This window comes from Scomber japonicus, chromosome 3 (genome assembly GCF_027409825.1).
Source record: "Scomber japonicus isolate fScoJap1 chromosome 3, fScoJap1.pri, whole genome shotgun sequence".
NCBI classification, from domain to species: Eukaryota; Metazoa; Chordata; class Actinopteri; order Scombriformes; family Scombridae; genus Scomber; species Scomber japonicus.
In genome coordinates, this window is record NC_070580.1 from 4,262,752 (window position 1) to 4,283,093 (window position 20,342).

Sequence of the window (20,342 nt, forward strand, 5' to 3'; positions counted from 1 at the left end):
GAGAGTAATCTTTCCTTCTCTTTTGGCTCTTCTTTCAGTCCTGAATGATTTCCCTTCAGATGACAGGAGTCCTCAGACAGCATATGAAGGCATAGGAACTTTCCTAGCATGCCAGGCTCCTCCACATTACCCAGGTATCCCCTCTTCTTCAGAGTTTCTTCATATCCTGGAAAAATTGGAAAATTTGATATTTTTTTAAGAATACAAGAGAAACTTCTAAATAGATGTGCTGTCAGATGGTTTCTTTTATTTAAAGGACAGGTTCACAATTTTTCAACCGTGTCTTAAAGCAGCAGTCAGGTGTCCATATGAGCAGTGAAAGATGTTTTCCTCTCTGTAATCATTCCTCCTGTTCATACTGACTATTCATAGTCTTCAAATGTGCTTTCAATGTTCAGTGATGGAGGACTAAATCCACAGTGTGTCCACACAGTCATTTAAAGTAGATGATCAGCTTCTATTGAGCTTCATCAGTGTGAGTTAGTCATATCAAGTGATATCTGACACATTTACAGTCTTTTTAGCATCAAATTCCCTCTTAGTGTTTCCTGTTGAGCTGTGGTGGAAGTATAGTAACAAAAAGACTTTGCTACTAAACACACTGTAATGTTGAAACATAGAAGATGAAGATTTGAAGCTTCATATTGGCTTCAGATCAACTTTGAAATCCATGTTTACACAGAAGGAGGACAGTGGATTTAGTCCTCCATCACTTCCATTGTAAGTGCATTATGAAGGGATCTTCTAATGGTCAGTATGAACAGGAGGAATCATTACAGCAAGAAAAACAGGTTTCAATATATAATGATGACCCTGTCCTTTTAAAACCAGAAACAGCCAGCAGCTAAAAGAAAGCTAAATGTGTAGAGTTCTAAAGCTTAAGAATATTAACTGGAATAATTTCACATTAAATGGACTCTGCTGAGTAGACAGTTTGATGCTCAGTCTAGCATAATGGTATAGATGATTCCAACTAGATTACTTCTTAATTTGATCTGCACTTTACCCTCTGCAGCTCTGTCCTACCGCTGGATTGTCAACGAGTTCCCCGAATTCATCAAGAAGGACAACAGCCGTATGTTCGTGTCCCAGATGACAGGAAACCTGTATGTGGCCAAAGCAGAGCCAAACGACACGGGGAAGTACTACTGCTTCGCCACCATCAACTTAGACATCAGCTCCAAGAGCACCTTCAGCAAGCCCAACCAGCTCACTGTGTTACCTGAAGGTATGAACGCTTTAGTCTACATATGAACAATAAAACACACAGAACTGAGTTTGCAGTGAGTATAGACATGAAGTGATGTGAAGTGAAAGTAGTATAAAACAAACTGAGTATGACTGTATGAGTTCCATTTTTAAAGATATTCCTTTTGCTTAACATAAAGTTAGCTGAAAAAAATATAGTATGTTGGGAAGTGACTAGTTCCATGTGACAGCATCACCTAAGTTAATTATAAAATAAATAAAAGTGTAATCTGTTACAGTTACTGATATAAAATGTGTCATTAAATGACAGTTACTGATGAAAATGTTGATGATTACAAAGGAGGTTACATCTGAAGCCACACCTTTAAGATTTTACTCATTTTATAATATTTAACATGTTACTGAATACATATATTGCTGTTTTTAATTCTTTGAAATCAATATTTTTTATATTTAGTAAATAAATCATGCTTTTTTGGAGCACACATGAGCTTAAATGGAGTCACAGTACCAATTAAAACCACTTTATTCATCAAATATCTTTATTTTATATTCCAAAATCTACATGAACTAATGAATACATTTTCAAATGAGAGATACATGTTGCTTTATAAGAAATTATCTCTCTTATAAATCATGTCAGTATCCATCAAAAACAGCTGAACTTGGATTTTGGTGCTTGATGTCCTAACAGCTGAAAACAATGGTTAGAAAATTAGAAAAGTCCTCAAATGTAATATGTTACATTACTTATAACATTTTAAATAGAGTATCTGTTACATTTACAAAGTAACCTTCCCAACCCTGTACATACTCTACTCAGCTCTGTGAATATAAACATGCTCAGTAAATCTAGAAAAGAAGGTTCAGCTTTAATAGATATGCTGGCAAATCAGCAATTCAATTGTATACATAATAACAAACAGACTAGTTACAAGCTTTAAAAAAAGAACATTTTGACTTTTTTTTCTTCAGTGTATTTTTCTTCTTAACCAGTAAACCAACACTGCAGACACCATCTCCATTACATTTACCAGATGGATAGACTTTGCATTATGATACCAAAGCCCTTTATATAAAGTGAGACTATGTTGTTTATTACACCTCATAACATGAACATGCTGGATTGAACAAACAACAGAGCTGAGGACAGATGATATAGATGAATTGTAATGGTAAATGAACTGTACTTATATAGTACTATTCTAACCTTCTGACCACTCAAAGCTCTTTTACACTACATGCAACATTCACACACATTCATACACTGATGATGAGGGGCTACCACACCTGCTTATCAGGGGGAAACGAACATTCACACACTATTGGCACAACCATCAGGAGCAATTTGGGGTTAAGTATCTTGCCCATGGCCGACCTGCCTTTACCTCCTGAGCCACATTTAGTATACGAGCTGAAATATTAGTACACTTTAAACTTTGGAGAACATTAATATCCTGAGTGAATTTAATGGAAATGTGGCCCCTGCAGATATATTTTATCTTGGTAGCTCTGTGATAAGGTGATCAGGTTATAGCCAGTATTTTTTAATCTCGCTCATTGCTGCTGAAATATTGAACCAAACGAGCAGCTGATATCACTAGCTGAGCACATTTCTCATATATCGTATAAGCTTAAACTAATATCACCTGCTTGACATGGAGATATGCCAACACGAGGCTCCCACTTAGACTATATGAGATAAACAATCTGAGTGAAATTGAATTTTTGTTTTGTTTTTCTGCAGCCAATCCCAGGAAGTCGGCTCCAAATATCAAAGTGCGTTTCCCAGCAGACACCTATGCCCTGGCAGGGCACACCACCCAGTTAGAGTGCTTCGCCTATGGAAAGTAGGTTTCCAGATTCACACGTAGGCTTCAACAGTATATGTACTTCTTCCTCTGGTGCCGCTTCCTTCACTCTACCTTTAACTTTCATCCACCCCGTCTCTTCTTTTTCTTCTTACAGTCCTGTCCCCAAACTACGATGGAGAAAGGTGGATGGACTGATGCCATCCAAGGCGGGCCCCAGTGTTGATGGCCCCACCCTCATCATACCAGACCTCTCCTTCGATGACGAGGGGGTTTATGAATGTGAAGCCTACAACTCAGAAGGCAGCGATACGTACCAGGGACGCATCAATGTGCAAGGTGATAACTGATTCATTGAGTGTCTCTTGTGACAGAAAAGTACGGAAGAGGATTAGGGCCACTGTGGTGGGCAAAAAAAGCGAGTTTTGACTTTTTTTCTCTAAATTCTGACTTTTTTCTCGGAATTCTGACTTTAATCTCAGACTTCTGATTTTGATCTCAGAAGTCTGACTTTTTTTCTGAGATTTTTTTCTCAGAATTCTGACTTTAATCTCACAATTCTGAGTTTAAAGTCAGAATTCTGACTTTTTTTCTCAGTATTCTGACTTTAATCTCACAATTCTGACTTTTTCTCACAATTCTGACTTTTTTTCCACAGTGGCCCTAATCCTCTTCCATAGCAAAGCACATATTCTTTTTACACCTTTTTTTTTCTTTCTTGTTCCTGCTCTCCAGCTCAGCCGGAGTGGTTGCAGGTGATGAGCGACTCAGAGGTAGAGATCAGCTCGGAGCTGCGGTGGAGCTGCGTGGCTGCTGGTAAACCACGACCCTCCGTACGCTGGCTACGCAACGGACTGCCACTCACTACACAGGTAACACAGAACTCACTTATTGTAATCTACACACCTCAACACACAAGTTACACTGTTTTCACTGGGATTTTTATGTAATATCATAATATCATATTAATCATAATACATACATTCTTAACATCTGCCAAACAGTAGAGTGGATATATCTACATAAGGGAAGTCAGTTTCTTCTCAACGTCTTATTAAATTACTGTAGTAGTGTTTCTGATGCTGATGTGAAATGTTTTTATCCTTCTTCTAAAGTCAAGGGGAAAATTCCACCTAAATCAAACTGTGTTTATACAGCAGCTTTCATACAGGTTAATGTAGTTCAAAGTACTTCACAGCTGATTGATAAGCTGATAATAAGACAGAACAAGTGACAACATAAAGAAAAGGAATAAAAACAAAGAAAGTTTTAGATAAAATAAGAATGATAAAAATGTAAAAAAAAAAAAAATCAAATACAAACGAGAAAAATAAAAAGAAAGAGAATAATCTTGACAGATACAATAGGGCTTTGCGCTGGTCAGCGCTCAGGCCCTAATAAAATAAAATGAATAAGTACGTATATTGGAAGTACTGATTGTATTGATTACCTCTTGTTTTTTTTGTTTTTTAATAGATTGATGGTGTATACAATATATATATATATATGTATGTATACAATTTATTTTTATCATGTTCATACAGCAGTTACTATGTACATGCTGGTCTACAAAAATGAGAGAAAAAGTTTATTAAAGGTTAGAGTAAAAACTTCTACCGTTGCATGATGAAGGTAGTGATGATGATGGAATCAAACGGATGGATTAAGATCACCAGAGGGATTTACTAGTAATATTTGAACTTGTGAGTTTGGCTTGCTTCGTTAATGTGAGTTTAGTTTGGTTTATATGCTGCTGAGAAACATCTTAAAATGACTCAGGAACAAAAAAACTGTAGTTGTTTCCAGTCTCTGATATCATACTGCACAAGTATGAATCTATAATAACATATTGAGTTGACTTCCTTCCTTTAACAGGTTGTCTGTGTTGTCATTATATTGTCTACACTGCCTCTAAATTAAACTTCCTCATCTACAGATCATCTGATGATATTATATCTGTATGAATCATTTTTATTGAGGCAGTATCTGCTCAGCATGAAACCCCACACTGAAGAGAGAATAACAACATATGTCAGACTCTCAGCATAATGACATGAATGACATTTATAATACTTGGTGTTTCACTTTTAGCAGATTTAATAAAAAACGAATAAGTCAATGTACCATGAACACACACTGAGGGTGTTACACACTTGGGGGGGGGGGGGGGGGCTCTTTCATACCATCAGCCATCAGACTGTACAACACCACAGCTCCCAGTACCTCCCACTCCCACTAATAAGACTGATGCTGTCCTTACTGTTTAATACCAGGAACATTGCACACTTGTATATAGTATCAGGATTTCTGCAGGGTCTTAAAAAGTCTTAAAAAGTCTCAAATGTAATAATCTCAATCTTAGGCCTTAACAAGTCTTAAATCCATCCATATGTTGCATACTAGGTCTTAAATTACATTTAGTTAAGTCTTAAATATGTACGTTCATTTACTGCCTCCTCCTTCGCTGTTTTCTTTTGTTGTTGTTTTTTTCCCCTGGGAAATGTGTTGTAGTTCTTTCTGAAGGATCCAGGTAGTGTTGGCTTCAACAATCAGATTTCAGTGATTGGTTAAAACTGATACCAAACCATCAATTTGAAGGGCAGTGCATTATCTACAAGAAGTCCCTCAAATTAGGCAGAGTTGGTGTGAAAGCGCTGATGTCACACTCAAGATCAGATGTTTTGTTACTTTGAAAGTAATTCTGGGACTGCGATTTTTTTCTTACTTTTGCATACTTCGTGTCGGTCTTACATTTAATTCATAATGGTCTTAAAAAGTCTTACATTTAACTTGTTCAAACCTGCAGAAACCCTGTAGTATCAGGAATGTATGTATATTATAGATTTATAGAATTACAGATTATTCTACAGTGTTTTATTTTTTCTTTTTTTTATCACTTCACCATTACAAGGCTACTGTTGTGTCAATGTTGAATTTCCCCCTAGACGGATCATTATAGTTTACCTTACTGCACATGTATGCATAAAACATACATGTCTCTTTTTCCACTCTCTCTCTCTATGTCTCTCTCTCTCTCTCTCTCTCTCTTTCTCTTTCTCTTTCTCCTCCCACATCCTGTCTCTCTGTCCTCTCCAGGACCGAGTGGAGGTGACTGGAGCTCGTCTTAGGATCAGTAACCTGGCCTTGGAGGATTCTGGGATGTACCAGTGTGTGGCTGAGAACAAGCATGGCACAGTTTATTCTACTTCTGAGCTCCGAGTCCAAGGTAGGAGGAGAGTTAGATTAGATACCTGCCTCTAATAAATCAGCAGTTATGATAATGTGTTATCTGTGTCGTTGAGGCAGATGAGTATTATCTGGGAAACATCACATTTATTCACTTTACATGCATACAATCACATATATAAAAAACTGGCCATGTTTCAGAATATTAAACAGTAGCCATATACATATTTTCTTTAATAATCTCAGCTAAAATACAAATATTTTCTTTAGAAGTCATACAAAGTCATATATAATGATTTACATGAATGATTCATATGTTATCTGTTAACCCTCACATACTGTTCAGGGTCAAATGTGACCTATTTCTACATTTGGGAGCAATAAAAACACCCTAAATGCTTTTTTTCTTTCAGCCTTAAACTTGATGACTGCTCTCACTGTGACAGAGAATATACACAAATGGAAATATTTCAACTTTTTAGAAACATTTATGGCAACTGTGCACATTGTTTTGTGGAATTTGAGTCGAATTTATTCAAAAATTCAAAAAATACTATTATATTCTTCACATTTACTGTAAACGTATCTTCCTCTTTTATATAGAGTGATTGTAAATGTTTTTTTTTCAGCACAAACAAAAAGCATAAAAAACTAAAGAATAAACTCTATCTGCTCTATGAAATCTTTATTATGGATTAATCACACATTTATCTGTGACATATTCATGACTGACTTGTTGTGCAGAACTTCTGTATAGAGACTAATTATTAAAGGATACTGTGAAAAATCTGAATATGAACAGTACGTGAAGGTTAAATTGAACAATATGTCTACAGAGAAGAAAGGCTGGGAGTAACTGAACTCCAGCTCCAGAGTGTGAATATTCAGAGCAGTGGCCTTTTTCTTATCAAACTGTTGGAGTTTTGGAATAATGAGCTCTCAGACCTCTAGCTAGCCTCTATTTTCTGCCCTCTCCTGCTACTGTTGTTGTTCTGACTCCATCCCTCCATCCCTCCATCCCTCCATCCCTCCATCCTGCCTCCTGTCCTTCCAGTTGAAGCTCCAGACTTCAGGCTGAATCCTGTACGGAAGCTGATCCCAGCAGCCAGAGGGGGGCAGGTGATGATCGAGTGTCGCCCTCGAGCCGCCCCAAAGCCCAGCCTGTTCTGGAGTCGTGGGACGGAGCTGCTCACCAACAGCAGCAGGTATTTAACATTAGTCACCTTACATGATTATTAACTGTAGCACAGTGGAGATGCTTTACATTAAAATCAGCATCATAGTACAGTAACAGAGAATTATCAGTTACAGATTGTTATATAGTGTATGACTTCAGCCTGAAGCCATGTACATGTTAATTATTCTCTTTCAGGGATTTGCTAGAGATCACAGACACACCACAGGACACAATGCTATACTGCATTATAATGATCTTGCTCAACAGGGGAGTTTTTCTTTGCTGCTGACACCTAAAGCTTGCTCGTGGGGAAATGTTGGGTCTCTTTGAATTAGATTACAGAGTTCAGTCGATGTGATTTGGTGCTATATAAGCCAAGGCAGATTTATTTATATAGCACATTTCATAGACAGGGGCAACTCAATATGCTTTACATATAAAAACTAAATATCAGGAGATGATTAAACAGTAAAAACTGGAAACATTAAAACATACAATTAAGAAAGAAGAAAACCCAATTATAATGAATAGAAAGCTAAGTAGAGAAAAATAGAAAGAAAGGAAGAAAACAAAAAGCTAGACTAAAATAGAGCATCAATTATAAGAGTGCAGCATAAAATAATGAAAGTGCTTTAAAAGAGCTCAATCACAAGCACAGGAAAATAGAAATATTTTTAACTTGGATTTAACAACTACTCACAGTTGGGGCTGATTTCACTGCTGTTGGTTTGTTCCAGCTGTGTTTAGTCTGAATGAAAACTGAATAACTGAAATTTTAACTGAACAATGTAACAAGAAAAAAAAGGAAATAAAACTAAACTTAGCCTCTTATAATAAGAATATACTTCTTTTGCATCAATCTTGAGTCCTTTAATACTGTATCTGTCAGTATGATCCATAATGCTACTACATCATATTTACTGTAGATTTTCCATAATATAGCTGCCTAAAGTAAGTCCACCTTCAAATGATTACATGTATTTAGAGAGCAGAATAGATCTGTATGTAGAACAATTGTATCACAGCTTTTCTTTGATGGTTCTAAATGATTATTATGTTGTAAATTATATATCAAATAATGATAGTATTGTTTGTGTTTTTAGCTTTAGTGTTTTGTATAATCAACCGTTTCACACAAAGAATGTAATATAAAAACATGGTAACATAATGCATTTCTCTATAATTGATTCTCTCTCATCACTAACGTTGGGTCTTATGGCCTTATGACACAATAGATGAACTACACATTCTAAGAGCTGAGTTATGCTTGGAAAAGAGTTTAATAGCTTTTTCTGACCAGCCAAACTCAAAGTGAAAGTGAGAAGCTGAGGAGTGACAATTGTTTAAATATGGAGATCATGATTTTCAGTCTTATAAATCATTCACATTGTTGTAGGCTACAGGCGTGAATGATAGATGTTGGATTTCTAACATGGGAGAGGAAAGGTTTTGGAGGGGTGGGGGGTAGGGGTCGGGAGTGTGTGTGTGTGTGTGTGTGTGTGTGGGGGGGGGGGGGGGTAGAGTGTCCAGCATTCAACCATCTGACAAGCACTTCTGATGAACCATACTGGCAGCTTCATGCTCATGGGAGTCAATGTGAGTGAATGGTTGTCAGATAGAAAAGTAATGTGAAGCCTCCACAGGTCAAATGAGATATTCTCTCATTAACCATTTCATCACTTCATACAGTTCACACCATTCCTCTTTTATACAAGTGAGAATAAGACGTTGCAGCATTAATACTGTATATTGTTAAACTGTATTTGTACACAGTGAATAAAAGGGCAAAATGCTTCTTATTCTGACTTGAGACCATTATGCTAAGGTCAGCTATGATTACACATTAAACTGTCACCAATGTCTATAATGTTCTTACTACAGTAGTATACACTTGACAAATCTCCTGAGAGGTCAGTCACTGCATGTAACTCAGCTCCAGGCTAACATTAAAGAATACATTACAGAATACATTCAGCACACACTACTACTACTACAGTGTACAGTTAGCCAGTTAGCTGAATTAGCCGCCGAGCTAGCAGTCGAGTTAGCCGCCGAGCTAGTAGCTGAGTTAGCAGCAGAAAGCTCTCAGACGTAGCGTCCATGTTTCGGGTAGAGGTGGTGACTTTGGCTGTGTTCGAAACCGCATACTACATACTACATACTTCAATACTACATACTACATAATTGTATACTACATACTTCCATCCAACACACTACACACTAAATGACCAGATAGTAAGCAGACCGTTTACACTGTAGTAAACTAAACAGTAACCTACAATGCATTTCGTCCCTACCCGAGCTGAAATCAGCATGCTGAAGCTGATTTCATTTTAGCTCTAACTCTGTAAATATACCACTTTATAGAAATATCTGAACTTTTTAGGTGAGTAAGTAAAGTAGCCCTTTAGATCCACAATGTGACGCTTACCTTTTATTATTAAGAAAACCATAACGATAGAATTGGTGCTTTTATTTTGAAAACAGGAAGTGAACATACCCTCGCTGTAGCTAACTTGAAACCACCGAAGTGGTGATATGTGACGTTTGTATTTTGAGTTTTTTTCAGAAGTTACGTTGCATCTTGGGTAATGTGAGTGTGAGTAGTCAGCTCTTGATGCATGGTACTCTGCATTTCTGGTGAATCTAGTAAACCATCCGGGAACTTCTGATATATCATAAATTCCGGACTACAGAGCGCACCTGATTAAAAGCTGCACGCTCTAATTTTAGAAAGAAAATCAATTTTGTACTTTTACAAGCCGCACCGGATTTTAAGCCGCTGGTGTCCCACGTTGTAATATGAGATATTAGCTAGGGTTGGTCCGATCGGCGATGCCTGACAGCCATCACGCAACACCCCCCCCCCCCTAAAAGTCTGGATTATTTGGCTAGTGTGAGCGCAAGTGTACCCTGCTTGAGGGAAGCAATTTTCCAGGGAATCTCGGGAAATCGACAATTTTTTAAAAGGCAACATTAGCTGAGCCCTGGTAATTTCAAGCAACACTAAATGCAACGTGGAGACATTATGCATATGGGTTCCCAATCCGACCTTTTTTTGTGTATTATTTTGTCATTATTAAGGCAAAATAACTCAATTTATGTCCATGGACATTATAATGAATAGGCTATAGGCTTAATATTAGTTTACATCCAGCGTGCTGCGTGGACTTCATTACATCTACTGCTTATCAAATGGTAAGTTTATTGTCTGTGACTGTGACCGTCATAAAAGTAATATTTTACAAATCTACATTATATAAACTAACGAAATTCGTTAAAGTAAGTCATTTGGCGACTTCTAAGTCATTAAACCAAGTCTGACTGTTACTGGAGTAATCTACCTCGTTTGCACCTGTCATTGTAAGGTAAAACTTACCTACTGAGCGAACTCTCCCGTTCTCTCTTATAAACGAGTCGGACAACAACGTGTATCAAACATGAAGCAAAGTGAAAAAATAATAAAGTACGTAACAGCCGCATCATATGCTTTTCCTCGAGTATTTTCCATGTTGATGAGAGTGAGTACAAATGACTGATTTACAATAATAAAGTGCGCTTGATTTATCACAGTTTCATTGGACCTCTGTGAACTACTCATCAATTTTATTGGTCTACTCTTACAAGGCAAAATGTTTTGGGTGCCACGAAAAAAAATAAAAATAAACATGAATTAGCCGCACCGTAGTATAAGCCGCAGTGTAAAAAGTAGCGGCTTATAGTCCGGAATTTACGGTACTCTAAATCACATACTACGCAGTTGAAACACACTACATACTTCAAATGACGTCAGAGTTAGTACGAGTAGTAGGAAAGTATGCGGTTTCAAACAGACCCTTTGATTGACAGGTGACACTTGGTAGGGGGCGGGGTTTCAGCGAACTCGGTGGGCACGCCCACAGTGTTTGGCAGCAGAGAAAAAGGCTGAGTTTTACCAGGCGGGGAGTTCCTGTCCTCTGAAAAGAAGCCAATGCGGAAGTAACTTAGAGCTGCATTCTATCAAAAGGCCACCAGGGGGCGATCATTTTGTGTTCAAAAAGACTTCCGGCTCTATACAAGTCAATGGAGAATTCACCAACTTCTCACTTGATTTCTAACCTCAGTAAACGTTTTCAAAATGTGTTTATGGTCTCAATCGCTAGTTTAAAGCCTTCTTCAATGCAGTATGATGTTCATTTGTGAAATTTTGGCCTCCCTGATTTTATATTTGACGATAAAGCAGGCTACGTGGCTACGTTGTGATTGACAGGTTGATTGACCAATGTCCTTGAGATCCAGCCCTCGCAACCAATCGCAGCCTCAACGCTCCGCCGTTGGTCCCGCCCATACGTCCATTCATGACTCCGCCTCATGCCCATATAAGTAGAATCCGTGTTCATTTTTTCCCAGAATGCACCTGAAATGTTCAAGATGACGCTGCCTAGATTCGATACTATTGGCTTCCGAGCAGCAGTCCACAAACCAATGGGTGACGTCACGGATGTTACGTCCATTTCTTATATACAGTCTATGAGTTTTACACAACTTTGAAGCCTAATTTCATATATTTATAGTTTTTTTTAATCACTCAAATTTGGCAAGGTGGTTAACAACACACTTTTCTGTGGTATGTCAAACTCAGAACACATATTTATTCTTACAGACTTTAAAAATCATAACTTTCCCCTTTTGCGTTACTTTTGAGCGTAACAACAGAGTCATCAGCATCCAGAACTGGAAAGGTAAGTCCTCAGTTTCTGCACAACCAGAGAGAAACAGAGGTGCAGCTCATTAAAAAAAAGAGCAACTTTTACCTCGTGTCAGCTGCTCAAAAGGCTCTGATTACTCAGAGCGGAGATCAAACGCAACCCCTCACAGTGCTGCGTATGTTTGGGAGAATTTATTTCTGTTGATTTCATCAGATTCTTTTCCCAGATGCACCAAGAGTCTGTAAGCCACCTAAGTGTTTGTGTGTTTGTCAGATTGATTTTCAGCTGAAAAACATCAAAGTTTAGGATAAACACACTGGAGAGAGAAAGAAAGAACGCATACAATATTTAATCAGAGTTGAAGGTCATGCATTCAAAAGGTTTCTCATCCCTTAACGTCAATTCACATGTGAGTTCCTTATTGTTTGGTAGAGCTGACACGTCATCCTTTCTGCTCGCCCACTTCCTTAGTTGACGTCATCAGTCTGTGTGATTGACAGCGTCTGACTGATGCCGTCCTCCTTTCAGCCCAACACATCAGTCATTCAGTGCTGAAGCAGCAGAGTGGCTGTTTGTAGCTCACAGAGCGAAAGAGAGCAGCTGTGTGAGTAATACTCATTGTTACGTGTCAAAGTTATGAGTGAGTATGATATTTGTAGAAATTAGCTCTGTTTAATGACATTTGGGAGCATAGCTTAACTCCAACTTAATTCAACTACTATTTTTTTTTAAACTCAGCATCCACTAGGTAAAGGAAATTCTGTTGTGAGTTGTATAATCTATCATTCCTAGCTGTTCTAATCATTTAACCACCTGATTTTTTGCTGAGATGAAGGAACAGAAATTAACGAGACAAATGAGTAGACAGGTTTAAAATGAACGCCTGTTTGGACCAAATGTCTAAGCCAATTATTTGTCAGTGAAGCTGAAAGTGACATACAGAACTGCACTCTAATTTCCCACTGTGCTGTGAAACATTGTGTCTGAATAAATGGAAGCAAAGCCTAGAAGCAAACATGAGTTAACTAAAGGTGATAATGTAAAGAGAAACTAACATGCAGAATGTTGCATTATTATACTGCATCCTCAAAAAACTTGGGGGGGTGGGGGGCATCAGCCATTAGACTGTACACCACCACAGCTCCCTGACCTCCCACTCCCACTAATGGATTGCGTATTTTTATTGATTGTTTATAGCAGGTTAGTCATGCATTCAAAAGGTTTCTCAGCCCGTGGACCAGAACCGGCCCGGCGAGGGATCTCAACCGGCCCACTTTCCTACCTGTCTGTTTTCCTTCCTTCCTCCTTTTCTTCCATCCTTCCATCTGTCCTTCCATCTGTCCTTCCTTCTGTCCTTCCTCCCTTTCTTTCTTTCTTTCTTTCCTTCCTTCGTTCCTTCCATCTTTCTTTCCTTCCTTCCTTCCTTCCTTCCTGCCTTCCTTCCTTCCTTCCTTCCTTCTGTACTTCCTTCCTCCCTTTCTTTCTTTTTTCCTTCTTTCCTTCCATCTTTCCTTCCTGTCTTCTTTTCCTTCCTTCCTTCCTTCCTTCTGTACTTCCTTCCTCCCTTTCTTTCTTTTTTCCTTCTTTCCTTCCTTCGTTCCTTCCATCTTTCCTTCCTGTCTTCTTTTCCTTCCTTCCTGCCTTCCTTCCTTCTACCCTCCCTTTCATCCTTACTTCCATCTGTCCTTGCTTCCTTCTGTCCTTCCTCCCTCCCTTTCTTTCTTTCTTTTTCCTTCATTCCTTCCTTGTTTCCTTCCATCTTTCCTTTGTGTCTTCCTTCCTTCCTTCCTACCTTCCCTCCATCCCTCCATCTCTTTAATGATCCGGCCCACATGAGATCAAATTGGTCTGTATGTGGCCCTTGTATGAAAATTAGTTTGACACCCCTGGTTTATAGTATTTAGAGATTGTTTTATTGTATATTTTTTTGTATTTTATTTATCACTTAAGAATACTGTTGTGTCAATTTTGAATTTCCCCTTAGATAGAAAATAGTTGAATGTAGTTAAAGCAGCAAAGTGAGTAAATCAGTCTGCATTGATCTGTATATGAATGAGTAGGTTAGGGTTTTAAATGAAAAGCTCTGATATCTGAATAGAAGTGCCACACCAGACTGCAGTGCTTTCGCACACATGGTCATTGAAATATTCCAGTTATGTATTAATAATGATTTAGATGTGGTGCTTTAATTGATGAATGAATTGATATGTGATATAGCTGAAAGCTCCAGATGAAGCTGAAAAGTGGACTTTGGGTTGGGATTATTTATGAGTATGATAATGATAATGGTTAAATCTGGAAAGCTCAGAACTCAGACTTTTTAAGGCACAGTTTTATCTAAAGTGTGAGCAGTGTGCCTGTGGCTGAAATGAGAACACCAGCTGGGAATATGTGGGTGGGAGAGTGAATGTGTAAGATTCACCTTCCGGCATGAATGTGTGGAGCTGGGTGAATGTAAAGCAGGATGCAGCTGCATTGAACAACTGAAGGTTCAAACGCTTTATATGTGAGACACACAGAGAGTGGACGCACCTGTACATACAACACAATCCAAGACAGAAGAGCTACAGCAGATATCGCCTTTGTTTGTTTGTCATGAACCTGTCAAAGCTGATTATATTTATTATAAGTCATAGTTTATGATGTTCTAGCTGACTTTATTAGCTGAGTTATTTTCATTAATTTGTCCACCCCCCCTGCATGCACTGAGCTGGTAGCAGTACTGTAGTCAGTCAGCTGTTTGCTGTTTTCTCAGAGTGACAGTAACTCCAGATGGAATCTTGTGGATCCACAACATCAGCAGAGCAGATGAAGGGAAATACACCTGCTTCGCTGAGAACTACCTGGGCAAAGCCAACAGCACCGGACACCTGTCTGTTAGAGGTACGCACACAGACACGCACACGTACCAAATGTGTGGGGGAAAAAATGAATGTTAGTAATAAAAAGTCCAGTGAAGGCCTCTGCTTCACAAAAGATGGCCGTCAGCACGCCCACACTTCCTCTGTAGAAAATCTATTTTGTCTGGCTTTAACATGGAGGTAAGTCGAAAATCTAAATCTAGACTCCAAAATGTCCAAGAACATAAGAGTGATGTCACAGATGTTATGTCCATACAGTGTAGAACCTCACCTTAATCCTGCTTTTGAACTTAAATTGATGTGCATAAAATCACCAGCAATTGCAAATGTATTATATCACAAACAAAAATGTGCTGTATGTACATATATGTATATATAGATACTAAATACTTTGATTGACACATCATGACATGTTGCATCACGTCATTGACCCTTATATAAGCTCTTCAGTATTGTATCAGTATTAGCCTCAGAAATCTAGCATTGGTCTGGATATATCAGAAAAATAACAGTACAATTGATTCACAGTAGGTACAGTAAAAACTGTCGCACCAGTGTATAGGACACAGTCTATGTTGGGGGTGTCATACTGGGAAAAATGCTTTTCTATTCAAGACTGGTTCATTTGAATGCACCAGTAGTTATTCATTTATAAACACATATACAAGTTACTCAAAAACTTTATCAATTTACGTTTATTAGAAACACTATTAAAACACACATATAACACCTGAAACAGTGTGTCAGGTTAATGGTTAATGGTTAATGGTCCGGTAATGATTTAACTAAACTGGAGCGCTATATTAACTCAGACTGGGTTCAGTTAGGCTGAGTTTCAATGAAACCTTTTAAAAGAACACAGTAACTTTATATATTCAATACAGTGTGTAGCTGTGTGTTTACTGAGTCCCAAAAACTCTTCAGAGCTGTCACTGTGTGTAAATAGACCAGTCACGCTTTTGCACATGGTGTTTCAACATCAATTTGGTGTGTAAATACTGAAACATCACAGCTACTAGTGTCTGAAATACTTCTGATCAACACACAATCATCTTTCTGTACAACATACAGGGGTGTGTTTTAAGTAGCTGCAGACCCAGCTGGAGCATGCAGTGCGTGCTATACACAGCTGTTATATTATTATTATTATAGGACATTATAGTTCATAAGTATGGACACTCACGTCATTATCTTTACAGTTATAGTTATCATTCTTAGTGTGGACGGCCTTTTACATTCCTATAATCATATCCAGATCCAACCTCTCTCTGCATTTTACTGGTGAATAGGACACACCAGTGTATAAGACCCATCCCACTTTTAAATGAACAAAGAAAGGTGCATCCCACCTCTGCTACTAGCTTTGATTTCAACTATTTATGTGTCCCAACCACACAGATGCCACCAAGATCACTCTGGCTCCTTCCAACGCTGACATCAACCAGGGTGAGAATGTGACTCTGCAGTGTCACGCCTCCCACGACCCTACCATGGACCTGACCTTCACCTGGGCCCTCAACGGGGTCCTGCTGGACCTGGAGGAGCCTGCGGGGCCATACCACCGGGTGGAGGGGGTGAGTCCTACGATGCATGGTGGATGTAAAATAGAGATTTGGTAGTTTTGTGTGGCGATATGAGGGAGATCATTGATAGCTGAAGCTGGAATTCACGCTCATTAGTTCCATCCACACTTTAGAACATCAAACAACAAATAAGACAGCAGTCTACCTCAGCGTTGTGTTGCTCGTGTTTATGATTCTGAAAATAAAGTCTGCAAAAAGTTTTCAGTTGTTTTGATCAAAGGTTTTCTATTTGACTTTACTGCGGAGAATAAACACTGAGGGGATTTTTGCAATTTAATGTTTCCCATGGCCTTTTACTCCTTCCAACAAAGCAAAAAGTATTTCTGTTTACTCTGAAATCAGTTCAGTTTTCCCTGGAGGTAGTTTGTCTTTTAAAGCTAAGAGATCAAATCACTGTTTATAATGCTGTGACACAGGGATAAGGCTGATAATAGTCTAGAGTTGGCTATATTCCTTGAAAAGACCAACAATGTTTCTGTCTGTCTCTCAATACTCTCTGACTTCTCAATAACGAGTCACATATATATACTTTAGTTTCTTAAAGGTGGTGGTGACGGAGGTGTTTTGCATATTAGAATAGGGCTTTGGATACACACACAATACTTGAGTTCATTGCTTTTTTAGGTCTGCCATCTCTCTCTGCCGTCTCTCCTCAAAGGCGTTGCTTACATCTCAGTTGAGTCTGACGCTGGTTCAAACGGTTTCATTTGGTTCAGTAATAAATAAGGCCAATGTCAGCACTGATTGAGGTTATTGGATCATGTTTCTAACATACTGTATATAAAACCTGAGCTGGTACTTTCAATGAGGGGAGCTCAGTAGCTACTGATTCCTTCTATGACATTGATAATTCAATTCAGCAGGATCTGATGTTAAAGATTTGTTCTATCATGCACTGAACAGCTCTAGTTTTCTCTTCAACTAATAAAAATGCGGCACAGAGTCTAGTAGAGTCTGTCCCAGGATCTTCTACCAGTTGTACATGCTCAGAAAACCTCTAGAGGGAGGTGTCCAAGAGGCATCCTGACCAGGTGCCCAAACCACCTCAGCTGGCTCCTTTTGGTGGGAAGCAGCAGCAGCTCTACACCTGGTCTACCCCCTGGACTCCCAAACCTATCTCTAATGCTGAGCCCAGACACCACTTGTATCTGTGATTTCATTCTTTCGGGCACTACTCAAAGCTTGTGACTATAGGTGAGGGCTGGAATGTAGACTGACTGTAAAACTGAGAGCTAACCCTAACCCTAACCCTAACCCTAACCCTGAACAACAATGGTCTGGTACAACAACCGGATAACTGCTGATGGTGAGCCAATCCGCCTGTCCTACTGTCGCTCTTACTTAATATACTTAATCCCCTTCACTTGGGGCAGCAACTCACTCCTAACCCAGAGGGAGCAGTGAACCTTTCTCCAGCAGAGCATGATGATGACCTCAGATTTGGAGGTGCTGGCTCTCATCACATTCAGTTACAAACCATCCCAATGCCTGCTGGAGATCATGATGTGTTGAAACCAGCAGAACCACATTATCAGCAAAAAAGCAGAGAAGCAATTCTGTGGTTCCCACGAGTCTGACTTACTGTAGAGAATGCAAACGCAGCTGTCACAGCGGTTGTATGAGGACCAAATGGATCGCAGAAGTGGCGTGGTACCCCATTGTTCCACAGCACCACCCACAAGGTGCTCTGTGGGACATGGTTGCAAATCCACAAAGCACACATTGACTAGATATATGAGTTACCATGACCCCTCAGGTGCAAAGGTGAAGAGCTGCTCCACTGTCCCATGGCCAGGACAGAATCTGCATTGTTCCTCCTGAATCTGAGGTTCTACAATTGGCCGGAGCCTCCTTTCCGGTACCCTGGTGGTACAAGCTGGTCCCTGGGGACTGAGTAACATGATTCCCCAATAGTTGGAGCACCTACCGGTCCCCTTTTTAAAAAATGGGAACCTGGTCTGCAAGTCCATAGGCACTGTCCCTGATCTCCATGCGATTTTGGAGAGGCATGTAAGCTATGACAATGTCCAGTGACAATGTCCAGAGCCTTCAGCATCTCAAGTCGAATGTCATCCATACCTAGTGCCTTGCCACTAAGGAGCTGTTAGCTAACCCTAACCCTAACCCTGACTACCTCAGAGACCTCTGTCAGGCATATGAGTGAGGCTTTCCCCGAGTCATCCTGCTCTGCCTCCTACATAAAGGGAATGTCGGTTGGGTTTAGGAGATCCTCAGAGTGTTCCTTCCACCGCCCAACAACATCCCCTGTAAAGGTCAGTAGTTCTCCACCCCTGCTCAATCAATCAATCAATCTTTATTTGTATAGCGCCAAATCACAACAGAGTTATCTCAAGGCACTTTACACATACAGCAGGTTCTAAACCGAACTCTTCAGGTTTTAACTTTAAAGAGACCCAACATTCCCACATGAGCAACAGTGGCAACATCCTGGGCTAAACCCTTATTCTCCTTCCTTAATAAATCTGCCAATTTATTAAGTATAGCATGTCAACCTCGAAATATACCAGTGTCTCCTGTTATCTCCACAAGGTTAGCTCTACTCAATATCAGATCGCTAGCCAACAAATCACTGCTAGTGAATGACGTCATTATGACCTATGATCTAGATTTTTTACTTCTTAGTGAAACATGGCTGACTGAATGTAGCTGTGGTGCTATTCTCAATGAGGCAGCACCAACACATTTCAGTTTTATGAACAAGTGTCGAACTGGTAAGAAAGGTGGAAGAGTTGCTGCCATCTTTAAATCTGTATTTCAGTGCAAGACATTAGGTGATTTTAGCTCTTTTGAATATCTCTGTTTTTTTTAAATCATTTATAGACCTCAAAGATACTCAGGAAAATTCATTGATGAGTTTGCTGAACTGCTGTCAGTTATCTGCACTGATTACAACTTTTTTATCATAACAGGGGATTTTAACATTCATTCAGACAATAACATGGACAGTAATGCCAAAGAACTCTCTGCTCTACTTGACACTTTTGGCCTCTTGCAACATGTGAAAGGGCCCACACACACTCGAGGACACACTCTGGATCTGGTTATCTCTAAAGGTGTTGATATTTCTTCTGTTGATGTTAAGGACTTGGCTCTTTCTGATCATTTCTGTTTGTTCTTTGACTTACAGATCATTCCAAATGTTCAGTTAACCTCTGTGTCTGTTAGGAGAAGGTACACAAATGAGAATACCAGTACAAAATTTATGGAGGCTATAACTATGTCACCAACTGTGAGTGCAGAGTCAGTTGATGAACTCCTGGATAAATTTAACTGGAAAATCTCAAATGTCATGGATGCTGCACCTATTAAAACTAAGACGACCTTGATCAGAAAGAAAACACCATGGAGGAACACTATGATGATAAAGGCTTTAAAAACATAATGCAGGAAAGCAGAGTGTAGGTGGAGGTAAACTAAACTTCAAATTCACCTTGACCTCTACAAACAAAGTCTTTGTAATTTTAACTATGAGTTACTCAAAGCTAGACAGCGACAGTTTTCTGAAATTATTAATAAGAATATAAACAACACTTGTACTCTGTTTGCTACGGTTGATAAGCTTACAAACCCCCCTCAACAGATAGCTCCAGAACTCCTTTCCACAGAAAAATGCAATGAATTTGCTTTTTCAGTAAAAAAAATCCAGTCCATAAGGTTAAATATCAACACAAATCAACAACAACATAAAATGATGCAATCCCTAAGACCTCCCAGGAATAACTCAACTGCGATGTCAGAATTTAAAACAGTTGACCAAAAAACCATAGAGGAAACAGTGCAGCATCTAAAACCATCAACATGCTGTC

The 20,342-nt window shown here is 39.1% G+C and overlaps 1 protein-coding gene across 2 annotated transcripts in view; it reads left to right on the forward strand.

Annotated features, from left to right (window-relative positions):
• cntn2 (contactin 2) overlaps nt 1–20,342 on the forward strand; it is a 45,922-nt gene that overhangs the window by 9,934 nt on the left and 15,646 nt on the right. For both annotated transcript variants that reach the window (XM_053315121.1, XM_053315120.1), the window contains exons 4-12: nt 39–134; nt 1,016–1,228; nt 2,957–3,059; nt 3,178–3,359; nt 3,756–3,892; nt 6,117–6,246; nt 7,261–7,411; nt 14,827–14,954; nt 16,331–16,506. In XM_053315121.1, coding sequence (XP_053171096.1) covers nt 39–134; nt 1,016–1,228; nt 2,957–3,059; nt 3,178–3,359; nt 3,756–3,892; nt 6,117–6,246; nt 7,261–7,411; nt 14,827–14,954; nt 16,331–16,506 — 1,316 coding nt within the window. The remainder of the gene's footprint in view (nt 1–38; nt 135–1,015; nt 1,229–2,956; nt 3,060–3,177; nt 3,360–3,755; nt 3,893–6,116; nt 6,247–7,260; nt 7,412–14,826; nt 14,955–16,330; nt 16,507–20,342) is intronic.